The sequence below is a fragment of the Mytilus edulis genome, chromosome 8 (genome assembly GCF_963676685.1).
Source record: "Mytilus edulis chromosome 8, xbMytEdul2.2, whole genome shotgun sequence".
Classification (NCBI taxonomy): Eukaryota; Metazoa; Mollusca; class Bivalvia; order Mytilida; family Mytilidae; genus Mytilus; species Mytilus edulis.
This window is the reverse complement of record NC_092351.1, coordinates 36,953,472-36,969,590: the sequence shown is the minus strand read 5'-3', so window position 1 is coordinate 36,969,590 and position 16,119 is coordinate 36,953,472. Positions and strand designations below refer to the sequence as shown.

Sequence of the window (16,119 nt, the reverse complement as noted above, 5' to 3'; positions counted from 1 at the left end):
GATGACGGATGGACAGACAGAGGTATACCATAATATGTGCATCCCGTAAAAAGGCGTATAAAAATTCAGTAATCAATGGATAAAAAAAAAATATCTACAGAGAAACCTAGCTTTAAACAGTAGAAAAGTGGTGAATGAATCAAACAGAAACTGACAGGAAACATAGAGCGCATACGTCAACAACAAAGATCTTTTAAAATAATGTTTGTGAAGACATTTCACATGTCACATTTGAATATTTAGTTTGTCGACACCTGCGCTCTATGTTTCCTGGTTCTAAATTTGGTTGAAATCCAACAATTTTGTCAAATTTCACCTAATTCTCTTCACTTGACCTTTTTGGGATCTAAAAATCAACGTGTTAGAATCAAACTTTGACAATAGTTCTGTTTCACTTTCTCACATGTTTTTAAGTCAACTTAACACATCACTTTTTGTCTTGAAACATTGAACTTTTCAATCGGGGCAAAATGTGGGCCTTACCGAACTTACTCCTTTAGATATGATATTAGAATAAACTGATGGGGTTCCTTACTTTAGACAGCCACAAAGAACCGTTAATGAGTCACTTTTAATTTTAAAGGAATAATATTTGAATGCTTCCACCAATATTTAATAAAAAGACAACTATGCAGTACAGTTAACAAGATGAGACAATATTAATGAAAAACAAAACTTGCCATATCTTCTTCGTCTGAAGAATGATGAATATCTATCCATTCATCGTCATCATCACCATCGCTAGCCTCTTCTTCACTACCGGAATCCCAATCATCTAAAAAAAAAGTTACACCATAAAAAAAACTTTAATGTTCATCATTTAACAAAAGGCAACTAATATCATACACCCTACAATTATACATCTTACTGCTATTTGTCCTCCATTAATGGACATTACTAAGGGTCCAATAAACTACCCTTCTTTCAGAGTAGTCTAGTCCTACAAACAAATAGATTGGTTATCTATTGGACTAGTCTACTCTGAAAGGAGTGTAGTTAACCTAACCTAATAATGACTTGGAAGTTTTATTTTCATATTATAGTTTTCTGACACAGAATAAATGCAGTCAAAGAATTTGAAACTGGTTATATGATATGAATTTATATTCTATTAAAGATTTCTTGCTTTTGTGCAATTCACTGTGCTGTTGCACGAAACTTAGGAAATCCATTTTAAGATTATAGATTAGACAGAGAATAAGCTAAATAAATTGTGACCCCTAATTTTTCTTTGAAATTTCTTAAATCTGGAGGGAAATAATATAACCTGCCCAAAAAATATTTTTTGTTATTTAACAAGATAATAACAGTTGTGCATTTATAGCAGTTCAGTCAGTTATAATTGCACAATAAACAAATTATATACTGACCCTCTTTTTTCTCTTCCCCTACTACTTCAGCCCCTGGTATATAATCCTTTGTGTCAGGCTCTGCATATTTTAGTGTTCTGTGTTCTTTCATAGACTCTGTGGGTTTACCCTGTAAATTCATTTTTACTTGATAAAAACAATACACAACAGACTAAAGGTATAAATCTTTGTCCTTTAATGACTTGAATCTGGAACATTGTAAGTTTGTAGAAAGTACTTTTGGTGGGTCTAACAACAGACTCTAAGGAACATTTGACGCTCACCTGCATCTTCAATAATGGCCACTGTTTAGTACAAAATTGTCATTATTACAAGGCAATAAATAGTAGACTGAAGAGTTTTACTATTTTGGCTTATTTGTAAATCTTGTCTTGCTGATCATTTTTGCTTATTGAAGTTAATTTTTACCTGTATAGCCTTTTTTTTAGATTATAGTCAAAAGGTAAAAATTGAGAAAATCATCATTTAAGGGCAACAACTTCAATCAGCAGTCAACTAATGATTTCAATAATGTTGACACATATATTATAGATCTTGTCCCTTGTCCTTATAAAATTGAGAATGGAAATAGGGAATGTGTCAAAGAGATAACAACCCGAACATAGAAAAAAACAACAGAAGGTCACCAACAGGTCTTCAATAATGCGAGAAATTCCCTCACCCAGAGGCGTCCTTCAGCTGGCCCCTAAACAATTATATACTAGTTCAGTGATAATGAATGCCATACTAAACTCCAAATTGTACACAAGAAACTAAAATTAAAATAATACAAGACTAACAAAGGCCAGAGGCTCCTGACTTGGGACAGGCGCAAAAATGCGGCGGGGTTAAACATGTTTATGAGATCTTAACCCTCCCCTATACCTCTAGCCAATGTAGAAAAGTAAACGCATAACAATACGCACATTAAAATTCAGTTCAAGAGAAGTCCAAGTCTGATGTCAGAAGATGTAACCAAAGAAAATAAACAAAATGACAATAATACATAAATAACAACAGACTACTAGCAGTTAACTGACATGCCAGCTCCAGACTTCAATTAAACTGATTGAAAGATTATGATTTCAAAATTTTTTAATCATATGAATATCAGACACAATCCTTCCCGTAAGGGGTTTAGTATCATACCATCATAACATATATGAGAAGAACATAATCCATGTCATGCCAACAACTGTTTTTTAATAAATGTGTTTAGTTCCAATGCAAAGACCCTATAAGTGAATCAATATTAACGCCTAAATATGCAATCTTTAATGACCTGACAACAGTATCGTAAATATATATCCCTTCTTAATAAGTCTATTTAAAGGTTTTGTTAGTTTCTGAGGTGAATACTGACATTTTTGTGCTTAATAAAGAATATTTCCATAAAAAATTGGATGTGAAATACCTGAACGTATAAGAAGTCTGCATGTTGAGCTATATTTACGAATGATGTCCTTATACCAATGATAAAATTTAGTAAATGTTTTGACTAGTTTATGATATGGAAAACCCTGGTGTAATAATTTTTCAGTAATACATAAACTTCTCTTGTTAAAATCTATAACATTGTTACATACACGAGTGAATCATACAAGTTGAGATATATAAACACCCTAAGATGGTGACAAGGGAAGGTCACCATCAAAAAATGGATAATTAACGATAGGAAATGAAAAATCATCTCTTTTATCATAAATTTTAGTATTAAGCTTTCCATTAGTGATATAGATATCAAGATCGAGGAAAGGGCAGTGGTCATTGTTAGTATTAGCTTTATTTAAAGTAAGCTTGCTGATCATTTTGACTTTTGAAAGTTTATATCTATCTACTGTGGAATTATTAATATTTGTTGGATACCAATTTTCATGGATTTCGTGGGTACAGGGAGATCCACAAATTTAAATGTTCGACAAATTACTAATTTTTTGAAACGAATGTATGCAGACTTTGCCAAAACCACGAAATTTAATTTCCACGAATATGCAAGTTTTCCTCAATCCACGAAAATTGGTACCCAAGAAAATAAATGAATCCACAGTATTTAAATAAAAATATTAAAATATTAAACAATATGTATTGGTACAACTTGATAGCCTATCTGCAGCAAATAAGATGCGAAAAAAAATAACTATTTTTTTTTTACCTTATCCTTTTTACGCAGCAACTCTGGATTAGCTTTTCTATACAATGTAATTAATGATCTGGCTGCAACCATAACAGCTGAAATATAAACAATTATGCTATAAATAGTTAGTTTTGTTGTACTGTTGAAAATTACTGTGTACATAAAATTTGAACAAAAGCCTGAAACTTCCAATTTATTAGTAATTACTATTTTTTCGAAGATTAGTAATGTACTTTAGCTTTGCAAAAAGAGGAAATAACTTATTCTCAATGTATTTTCTTAAAAAATAAATGTCTATCAACACATGCATTTTTTGTGGGAATATCTCTTCTGAAAATTCACATGAAAACAATTTGCAATTTCTTAATCTAATTCATTCGAGTAATATTTTTAAAAGCCTACAAAAAATGGGGAAATATCAATTGTATAGAAGTTCCTACTTGGCATATAGTTGTGAACTGAATTAGTTATATTCAAACAAAGAATATATCAGTTTCCCGGTATCATTTCCATTAAGCTGGTTTTTAGTCTTCATCAAATAGTAATGGATTTCTAACATCTTATTAATTTCACTTTAATAATGTGTTTTTTCTGTCATTTGTTCCACTGATCATGGTGATTGGGGGGATAATTGTGCAGTCATAAAACTTTATATAACATACTTACAGATTAACTATTTGTATTTGAGTGATTAAACAGTATAAGAATAAGAATATAAGAATATAATAATTTTATTATTAATCTAATCAAGAACCCATAAAGGGCATCATTTTACAACACAATATGATTGGAAAATGCAAAACAGAAAACTAATACCATACTATAACGTTATGGACAGGATCAGAGCCTAACACAACATGTGTTTTATATAACTATTATATTAAATCTTATAACAATAAAATATTATATAATTTCATATATTTTGTTTACATCTGGATCTTATTTCTAAACCTTTAATAATGTAATTTCCTAGGCACATGAGAGTATAAAGACAATCTGATTAAAATATAGATGCTGTGTCAACCCTTTACCTTCAAGGATCTGAAAACTCCCCTTTCTACTTTTTGTTTTAAAGACCTTTCAGGATCCTTAGATTTGTTGTAATGATACACACTTTAAAAATTTGAAGGACAAATTTTATAGGTTATTTGAAGGACAAATTTTATAGGTTATTTGAAGGACAAATTTTATAGGTTGATATTAATCTATATGAACAGAAAGTGAGGACAGAGTGTTGTCAGATCCTTATAAGCTTAGCCAGGATACAGGAACTGTATTTCACATTGAGTGTAAGATCAAGCATTTAAAGACACTTACTTTTATTTTTATGTGTCTTGTATTCTGTTAAATCTTTAAGTAAAGTTTCTGACAGCGATAATGGACATCTATTACTTATTTCCCTCACAGCATTTAATCTAAAATTAAAACAAATAATTATTAAGCATACATGTTTTCTAGCAAATGAAAATGTTACTTTAGATTTTAAAAAGGTTTAATCTAATTTTCTTGTTAGTTTATATTAAATGAGCAAATTATATAACCATGATAACTGTGAACATTTCATCCATTTCAACAATAGTTATAATTTTGATGATAATCATTATTCTATAAAACTTATAAAGTTATATGAATACAGGTGTTGGGTTTTTAAATAATTCGCATGGAATCATTTTACATAATTTTCATCCTTGTGTGTTTAAAAAACAAATTATCAACCATTGCTTCAAGAGTATACAATGTGTGTGCTGTTACCTAATTTATAATAAATTTTATATTTCTAATATATCAATCCTTACCCTACTCCCATGACATCACTAGAATTTCTGTCACTTATAAAGTTGTTTGCTATTGTTAATAATACACTTTCCAATACCTAAAATTTGAAAATCAAGATTTTTACAATCAGTAAATAATTTTTTTCATTGCTTTATATTCAAAGTACTAATATGCTTCTGTTGTATGTCATATATACTTTGTGTTTTTTATTGACTAATAGTATGCCACTCATTATTTCTACCAGTTTTTATATTGGAAGAAAAGGGTCACATTTTCATGGATACATAAGAAACAAACATAGACCTGAGAAGTACTTTGAACAACATTTTAGTGCATAAATTTAGTGGTTAAATTAACAATAGTTCAATCTATCCAAAAAGAATGTATATGTCAATTAAAACTAAATTACACTGAAAACAAAATTCCCAATTTCATGTTTCTGCCATTCTTTCTTTAAATTTTTAGTCTATGGTTGATATTATTTCTTCCATACTAAAATTGGTATTATTTGAATTTTCTATTTGTTTATATTGTCCTCAATATGAAGTGGTATTATTTTTATTGTTTGTATGATTTTGTGATGTTAATTTATATTGTGTACAAATATTTTTAATTTTATATTGCAGGTAAGGGACTCTTTTTAGTGAGTAGTGTTCATGTAACAGTAAATTTGGTCCGGTAGTAAAATTTGTCCGCCAGACTTTTTTTCCCTAGTTAATCAGGTCCATGTCCATGATTTTAGTAGGAATATAAGTCCTAGGACAAATGTTCCTAGGAAAATAAGTCCATAGCTAGTAAAATATGTCTGGCACTTATTTTACTAGGAAAAATTGTCCCAAGAGTTGTCTTTCTAATAGTTTAATTATAGTATGAACATTCTAATTAAAGTAAATAAGTACAAAAAATACTAAGTTCAGTTTAATTATATCATAAAAAATAGTCAAAATAGAAGAAACAAAATCTTAGTTAAAAATTTCCTTATTTTTTCCATTTAAAACAAAGGACATTTCCTTTATAACCTATTTAAAACATGCATATTGAGTTTCTATTTTCCATTTTATTTAAAAAATTGATACACAACTCTTTAACAATATCAAAATAGAACATTTATATTCACCTTTTAAAATCAAGGGCATGAACATATTAACCTAAAACTATTAATGACATGGACATGATTTCCTAGGAAAATTAGCATGGAGAAAAATGTTATTTAAAATATTGATACACAACTCTTTCGTTTTGTCTTAAACAATATAATAAACAGCTGCACCATAAGCGCATGATACGCCCGACGTCTTGTGTGGAAGTTTTATGCAATAATCATAAATAGTTTCAGAGAAAGTTTTAAGCAATAACCATATATTGTTTTTGAGACACGGCGGGACATGTGAAACCCCCAACCCTGTTTTTTTTTTTACAAAAAACTAAATATCACTAAAATTAAATTTTGAATCAAAACAAAAAAGTATACAGATCTTTAGATTAATATAACAAAGTGTGTAAAGTTTTAAGCAATAATCATAAATTATTTTTGAGATACGGCGCGACATGTAAAAAAACCCTCCCCTGTTTAACAAAATACTCAATAACTCCAAAATAAAGTTTTGAATCATCACCAAAAAGTATACAGATCTTTAGATTAATATAACAAAGAAGTGTGTAAAGTTTTAAGCAATAATTATAAAATGTTTTTGAGATATGGCACAACATGTAAAAAAAAACCCTCCCCCTTTTTTACAAAATACTCAATAACTCAAAAAATGAAATTTTGAATCATCACAAAAAAGTATGCAGATCTTGAGATTAATATAACAAAGACATGTGTAAAGTTTTAAGCAATAATCATAAATGGTTTTTGAGATATGGTGCGACATGTAAAAAACCCCTCCCCCTTTTTTACAAAATACTCAATAACTCAAAAATAAAATTTTGAATCATCACCAAAAAGTATACAGATATTAAGATTAATATAACTAAGAAGTGCTTAAAGTTTTAAGCCATAATCAAGAATTGTTTTTGAGATACGGTGCGACATGTGAAAAAAAACACACCCCTGTTTTAGTTACAAAGTGCCGTAACTCAAAAATTTTTAATCTTATTTTCACCAAAAAGTATACAGATCATTTGACCATCATAAGAAACAACTATGTTAAGTTTCATGAAATTTGGATAGGTCGTTCTCAAGTTACGGTGCGACATGTTTACGCCGGACAGACAGACGGACGGACGGACACCGGACATTTGTATACCATAATACGTTCCGTCAAAATTTTGACGGGGGTATAAAAACACATTACATTCATATTCACCTTTTAAATTTATGGGCATGGATATTTTAACCAAGGACTATTAATGACATGGACATGATTTCCTAGGAAAATAGTCTGGGGACATACATTTTATCAAAAATATAACTATGCAACTCTTAAACATTACTAAAACACATGGACATTTTTACCTAGGAATACTAATAACATGGACATGATTTCCTAGGAAACTTAGTCTGGGGACATTATTTTATCATAAATATAACTATGCAACTCTTAAACATTACTAAAACATAACATTTACATTTCCATGGTTTAAATGTAATTGAATTTATTATAGGATTTTATAGGACATGATTAACTAGGAAAAATAGTCTGGGGACATATATTACTAACATTGGACTAAATATATATTAGTAAATTTTGTAACCATGGACTTTTTATACTAGTAATATTTGTCTGCCCAGACATATTTTACTACCGTAGAAAGGCGTGTATAGTCCGCGGTTTTTTACCCTGGGAATGAAATTGATGGAAGGGGTGCGGACTATGCAGTACTATAGGATTTCATGACATTTTTTTCCAGAGTTGGGATACGATGTTGAACGAGGTTTGGCCAAGTAAACAGAAACATCATGTGTTGTCAATGTTATAATGTATTCTTGACAACTCTTTGTATTATTTAGAAATAAAATAAACAATCTAACTGTATTCTTGACTACTCTTTGTTATTTTTTTTAAATAAAATAAACAATCCAACAGTGTTGACTTAGTAATTTGCATAAAAATCAGCCTTTGATCGAATGTCCGCTTTGTTTCGGATTTGGTCAAATTTGTGTCATTGCATCTTAACAGTGTACCTGAATCCTGAATATCAATGAAAGATGAACCCTTCAATGGTAAAACCATAATAGTCAAGTTGAAACCTAGTGAAATCTTCCCAAGATCGATTTTGTTTAATGTTATTCGCGTGTGTACAGTACAAGTAAACCACGATCCGCCATTTTGAAAATGTGTGATTTAAGTATCAAAAATTTTCGTATTCCGACTATTTGTGTTTAACTCTTAAGTTATCGACGTAAATAAATCAAGACCTAACATTTTTTAATTGTAAATCGTAACCATTAATACTGAAAGTGTAAACCTGAAAGAAGTGGAATTTTGTATACGAAACTATATTTCCAGGTGAAAGGTCACATTGTGCAGGTGTATCGTCTTACATGAATAAGTTTACGGGTTTATGTGTAAAGCAATTAATTAACCATGTCAACTTTTGACAAGTGATGAATGTAATTCAATAACCTGAGGCAGTTCTTCAAATCAATAAAAGAAATGATAAGATTAAAGAGTTGTAACATTTTAATGAGTTCTAATCAATTTTTAAACATCGAACATCTTTTGTTTAATAGCATACCAAATATTTATTTTTAGAATTTTAAACAGTTTATTGGCTTGGGCAAGCTACCACTTTCAATGATATCAAAAGTGATAAGCCGATAGTTAAATGTACATGATTGAATTAATTAACATTTATTACATGAATACAGTTCTTACTTTCATTGTTTGGGACTTTAAATTAATATGTAAAGAATGATTGTCTGAAAGACGATTTAATTAAGCAATTAAACAGAATCTTTTGAAAACTTTTAAAATAGATTAAATACATATCTTTTAAGTCTTCTTTTACAAACTGATCATAATTTTATATTGATCATCGATCTTTTAACAGCAATAATTACTGTATTGCCGGTCTTTAACAAAGATTAAAAATATATCTTTAAAGATACCATTAAAAAACTTATCATAAGTTTTAACTGACTATCTATCTTTTCAACAACAATACTTACGATATTGCCGATCTCAGCAAAAAAAAAATTAAAAAAATACCGCAAATTCGGCATTTTCCGTCATTGTTCGCGGACCCGATCTTGTCAAAAGTTGCCGCGGACTATACAAGCGAACTAGACTTTTTCCTCGATATTTGGGGATGAAGAGGGGGGTGCGGACTATACACAAATGCGGACAATACACGGCCCTATACGGTAGGACAAATTTATCACTTACATTTACACTGTGGGGTGCTGTTTCTTTTCAAATGAGATATTATTTCTTGTATGGAGAAAAGTTTATGTTCAGGGTTGATATTGTTTCTTGCTTGCTTGCTTTATTTATTTAATTTTTGCTTGATATTATTTCTTGCATGCTAGAGTTACAAGCCAATATTGTTTAAATTTTATTTTTTAACTAATTTGTTGAAAAAAGCTTTGTTCAGCACAGTTGTTAGTTTTTTGGCAGTGGTTGGCGTGGCGGTTAGCTAAAATGTATATTCGAACTGTTTGACTTATTATATTTAATTATTTCTGATGGCTTGTCACTAATTTGCTTGTAAACAATATTTGTGACTGTCAGGTTATAGTCTATTGTTTATACTGGGCTGTGCAATATATTTGTTAGTCTTGTTTATATATTGTGATGTAATAAACTTTAATTTCTTTTGTGTGAGACCTGGGGTTGAAGGCATAAAACTTTGCTCAGTGCTCGGAGCACAAAAATCATGCTCGAAACATAAAATCCAGCAATTTGATTGGTTGATTTTCGAGTCTGAGTACAAAAATCATGCTCGAAAGTTTTATGACCGTGAAGCCAGGTAATTTTCTTGGATGCATATTTTTGTGAATATTTAGTTTCAACAACTTCTTCATATATTAAGCTCTTTGAAATTTTCATTAAATTTTTTGTATTCTATTTTCATATTTCTAGTTCACCCATACACAGGAAATCCACAAAACATCTATCCCAGGAATAATCATAAATCCACAGTATCTACTATCAAAATCCAACTTTAATGCCCTTTATAGGAGTTTTCAAGTTGAAAGGATGTTAGGTTTTAAACAGATTAATGGACACATTCGAGGCAAGAAATATGTAAGCATATTTTGCTAAAAGATCTTGTTTCTCAAGAGGAACTGGTATAGTATTTAACAACCAATAAATCATAGAACTTGTAAATAGCAAATGCAGTTATTCATTTTCTTCTTAAATATTGACTTATCCTAAACTTACATCAGGAGGTACTAATTCATGACTAGACTGTGCTGCAAACAACAGTAACTTTGTAACCTCTGAAAAAGTTAAACAAGCACTATGTTTATAAATTCAAACAGATACTAATGCTAGGACTCAAGACTTTTCTATGTTAAAGGGTAATTAATGATAATTGAAACTTCGAAAAAAGTTATACAAAATATAATGTCATTCTGTAACTTTTATATCAAAGATCAATGTTATTATCTGAAAGTATTGAAAACATGCTAAAATAGGCAAAAGAAATTGTTTTTATTCTATGATGAAAATTTCTAGGCAACTGGATATTAACTTTTTTAATTTGGCAACCAGACAGACATGTAAACAAAATACTAAAAGACAAATATTCAAGTCAACATTTGTATGAAAAGCAAATCAAATATGGCTTTCTGATTTCAAATATTGTTTAAGTTCTGAAGGTGTTAACAGTGGGTCTCATTGGGGTCTAAGCGTGACGCGTAATGCGGATTTTTTTGTAAGCGTGACACGTGAAAGTCAAATTATTGTGTCCGGAAAACGGGAAATGAGGTCTAGCAGGACCCCAGAAATGACAAAAAATTAGAATTGCTTACGTACATAGCGTAAGCGGGATACGGGAATCTGACAAAACAGTAAGCGGGATCCGGGATCGGAACCCCCCAATGAGACCCCCTTAACAAGGTCAATCTTCACAAATAAAAATTTGACAAAAGGCAACTTTCACATTCCAGCACTTTCCTCTATATTTCCGATGCCACACTAAGAGTTGATTGTTAAATGACATCATTTAAACCTATTGACATCGTGCATGTCTTGGTTAACCAGCTTAAGTGTACAGCAGAAATGGTTAAGAGATATACCTACCTCTTTGATGAGGTTGTAAAAACCTCTGAATATAAGGATAAAAGTTTAACAGGAATAACTGGTGAACACCAATCAGTCTTGATATAAGATCCATCATCATTATCTTTACTTCAAATCTCTCTGTCGTACTTTCTAGTTGTCGGAATAACTTCTCAGAAAAATCTGAAATCACATGTAATATAATTCTTTTAGACCGCAATGTAGCACTGGTACTTATTTATATGTTCAAGACTAATAGCATGTTCATTTGAAAACATATTTAATGACATAAATAATAAATGTTTGTTTGTTTGTTTCACACCACTTTTCGCCACCATGGCTTTATCATTACAGGCCAGTTAATATTGGTTGAGATGGTACGAGTATCTGTTGACCACTTCATTACAGCAGGGGAACTGGCAATCCTTGTCAATTATAAAGATCTAAGACAAAATCCTTAGAGTTGACAGGCTAGTGATCTCTGTTTTTTTCTATCAGACCACCAAAGCTCCCCTCAATGTTGATCAGAAAACCCAGGTAAAAATATTACAAATATTGAAATTCAAAATGTCTCTCCAACCATATGAAAATCTTTTAATAATCAAGTTTCAGTACCGGTATCTATTTTTTAAAACTTTTCAATTTCAAGTTTTTCAATAAATCTTAGTGAGCAAAACAAGATTATATTGACATTTTTTATATAACAAAACAACGTACAGTTATTCTTGGCAACCAATAAAAGAGGAGATTTTATAAGTAATACCGTAAATTGGGAAATTTTGGCGTCAGGATATTTTGGCGTCTGGATATTTTGGCGGTTTTCACTCAAAAGACATGTGTTTTATTTTGGTGTGTGTTATTTTGGTGTTTCGCCCAATTGATGTGTTTAATTTTGGAACAATAGAAGCCCTTATTTACCCGTTTATGTTTATTGACAAAATATCAATGACCTACACAAACTAGAAACACGACAAAGTTAACTAATTGAAGGAATCGTATACAAATGCAATTCCAAATAATTCCTTATCTCGGTGTTGAACGCTAAAAGAAAGTGATTTTTTATAAATAGATTATTTATTTTTTACAAAAATCATATGAAATAAATTTTAATCATTATCTCTATTGCATCTACATGTTAATGTTTAAATATTAGGGTTTCAAATTTTAATCCTTATGCCTCTGGCAGTACATGGTAATTAATAGAAAATAAAGGATTAAAAGGATTTTTATATTCTAATTACCAATAACGGTGTATAATCGGCAATAGACTGGCATATATTTATGACATATGAGAATACAAATTCAATATTGTGTTTTCTTAACGATTTCAGAAAAATTGAAAATTAAATTAAAATTATATAGTGTTGTTGTCAAATTATACTTCGTATTTATTTGAAGATTTGGCTTTGTATAGAATAAGAGGAAATATACGGAAGACATAATAACATAAGCTATTCCCCCAATAATTAACAATACTATATTGTCGTCCCTGTCCTCGATTTTGGCGTTTCAATATATAGTGTTCGCTTTATCTTCGTGTGTTTACTTTTGGCACTTTCATTGGAGGCACCAAATATACCAAAATAAAACAAAAACAAAAATAACCCAATTAACGGTATTCTTGAAAATAAACATACCTTGGGGATCATGTATAAGATGTAATGCTGAGAAATTGAACACTTCCCCTGTCTTCTTTTTCTTTTTGTTTTTCTGCAAAAAAAAACCCAATGTTAGCTATTTACAACAGGAACTTAATTAGTATGTCAGTATCAGAAAATAAGCATATCTGATCATTTTTATGATTAAACTTTACAAGAACTAACACTTTATATTTGAACTAAGGTTCTCATTACTTGACATAAAAAGAATATAAAATAAAAAAAAAATAAGAATGAAATTAAAGTCAGTGATGAGTAAAAATTAAATATAATATAATAAATAAAGCTATTCTGTTTAAAGAGAGTATGTTGTAGACACTATCTACAGAATCAACAATAATTCACAGCCTACTGCTCAACATTCCACGGACTTTACATTTATAAATCTTCCTAATGATTATACATGTAATAGAAAACCAAAGGATATGGGTTATCCATCCAGTCACAAAAACAGTATAATTATGCACAGTAACAGCAACAGCACTTTTAAAGTGTTTTTTTTTTCTCGTTTGAAAAAACATTTTATATATTACTAGTGACCTTTAAGACACCAAGAGCTCTGTCCAGTTTCTTCTGTCTTTTCTTGGTCTTTTTAGCAACTCGATGACCCAACAGTAAGTTCTGTGTATCTTTTTTCTTGGTATACTGTTATAAAATAAAAGTTATGATTTTATATGTACAAAAAGAAATAATTAGACATCTTTGTTCTATATTGATGTTCTTCAACGATGAGCTTGAACATGTTGAGTGTTTAAAAATCAATATCTGTAAAATTTGTTCAGGTATGGTTTTGTGTTTCGATAACTTTACTTATATTATCACACATCAAAGTTTTGACTACCATCAGTTATGTCATATGCTTACACAAAAATAATAGTATCTCTCACTGTAAATATACATGTGTTCATAACATTTCAATGAGAAAGGGGGTTTAAATGCTGTCCTCTATTTAGTCTGATGCTAAAGATGGTTTTCAATGATGAACTAAATCCTAACATCGTACATCAAAATCATAATGGCCTAAAGTAAATCTTAAGTAGTACTGTTATGCCTAAGGGTAGGAGTTAAGATTGATAGGTTTATATGTATCATGTTTCATTCTTTTTTGTGTTGCTCAGAGAGTTCATTTCTACTTTCACTTTCATTTTCGTGTTCCGCTACTCTGAGCTGCACTGTTATATTATGAACGGAAGGACTATGAATTTGAACACTTTATATTTCAGGTATCACGGCCGTATTGTATTGTATTGTATGTATTATATTATTGTTTATGGGAATTATAGATACAGGTGTAGCACAGGGTTCGTTCTCACTGTTTGACCAGGGGTACTTTGACATGATCCCAGCTTTAGTTTGACCTGTATATCGCTTGTCCCTTTTGCTCACCTGTTTTATTCAATCAGGTTAAGGGTCTATATTGTAACCATGGTACGTTTCCACTAAGGGTTATTCTTGATAAGCCCATATCTCCCCTGTTTCCCTCGTCGGTTGTGTATTTCTATTGGTTTTTGCGCCATGTTATATATTATTGCCGTGGGAACTTCCGGTTTTAAGGACCAATCGGAATGGACAGAGATAACCTAGTTTCCAGAACTTGGTATCATGTATATTTAGAATTACAACCAATCGCTACGTTAATTTTACGGACACACTTATCGTTATAGTAACGGACACACTTTCTGTGTCCGCGGACTTCCGGACTATATAAACAGTTGTAGCAGACGATTCTGAGAGCTCACATTACCTTGACCATTTTGATAGCTATACCATTATTACCAGAGCCTACCACTTGTGAACCATTACCAGGTTAATGATAATCCCAATTTTTATGATATTTACGACCTGACAAGTGACCTATACTATTAACTATAATACTATAAATAGTAAAACCAACTTTCCAATGGTTACTCACGACGATTAACGTCCAAGGGGGACTCTGAACCGTTTTTGCTTTGGGATATTTATTTATAACATATATATATATATTGATTTATGACTGATTAAATAGTCATTGCTAAACTTATAACTGTTTTTGTTATATTTTGTCTTAAAATGAATAAGAAACCAGTGTCTTAGATTACTCAGTCCAGCTACCAAGGTTTGCAAGTTACCATTGCATGTTTCACGATTACCAGTGAAAGATAATAAAAGGCCTGCTACCAAGGTTGATTTGTATATAGTGTTGATAAGAAAATACACACACACACATTTAAAGATGAGCTTCGTAATGCTATACCAGAGGCGTTACAGTACTCTTTAACTATGACTGATAAACCCAACATGTATTTGAGAAACATACACAGGTGTCACAAACCATAAAGACTTTATCAACATAAGATGTCATATTGTTTTGGTTTTCCACTTTCATTCTTCCTTTCTAATCACGTTCAGAAACACTGTGTATACAATTACCTGTTTAAATGGTTAATCAGACCATGTTCTTAACCCTGTTATATACAATACAATATACTAACCTCATCTTCACTTTCACTTTCCTCATCATCAGGTTTTTCATTATCATGTCCTATGAAAAACTTCAGGGCAGCTACCAGCATCTATGAATATTGAAAACAAAAATTTGATATAAATAAGATTTTAAAGTATTTCACCTTTCTGTAATAACTACAGTGAAACCTGTCTAAACCGAACACCCATGGGACTTTGCGTTTTGGTCGGTTCTCACAGGTGTTCGGATTGAAGAGGTAAACAGAAGTCGACACCAAAATAATTTAGACATTTACTGACAAGGGATAATAGGTGACACAACAGACGACAGTTTATTTTTGTGTTGATTTAGATGTAAATGTAAAAATATAAGAAGATGACGTTTTGCTACATTTTTGTTTACAAATCAAACGCCACTCCGTCCATCACGCTCTTCGTTATAAGATGTCCGACGTGGAGCGATTTTGCTTTTTATAATTATTTTCTCATCCGTTCATTCACTAACCAATTCAGATTTACAGTCACTGTGAAATGAAGATTCCGTAGTTGAATCGGGAATGTCATTGTACACACGAGTTCTCGGA

General features: G+C 30.8%; 1 protein-coding gene across 1 annotated transcript in view; it reads right to left on the bottom strand.

The window, feature by feature from the left end:
* LOC139486789 (protein SDA1 homolog) overlaps nucleotides 1–16,119 on the bottom strand; it is a 48,455-nt gene that overhangs the window by 12,273 nt on the left and 20,063 nt on the right. The window contains exons 7-16 of the mRNA XM_071271753.1: nucleotides 15,565–15,645; nucleotides 13,631–13,735; nucleotides 13,070–13,142; nucleotides 11,454–11,615; nucleotides 10,590–10,648; nucleotides 5,280–5,356; nucleotides 4,801–4,898; nucleotides 3,502–3,578; nucleotides 1,371–1,479; nucleotides 681–775 (exon numbers count right to left, since the gene is read on the bottom strand). Of these exons, the coding sequence (XP_071127854.1) occupies nucleotides 681–775; nucleotides 1,371–1,479; nucleotides 3,502–3,578; nucleotides 4,801–4,898; nucleotides 5,280–5,356; nucleotides 10,590–10,648; nucleotides 11,454–11,615; nucleotides 13,070–13,142; nucleotides 13,631–13,735; nucleotides 15,565–15,645 (936 nt within the window). The remainder of the gene's footprint in view (nucleotides 1–680; nucleotides 776–1,370; nucleotides 1,480–3,501; nucleotides 3,579–4,800; nucleotides 4,899–5,279; nucleotides 5,357–10,589; nucleotides 10,649–11,453; nucleotides 11,616–13,069; nucleotides 13,143–13,630; nucleotides 13,736–15,564; nucleotides 15,646–16,119) is intronic.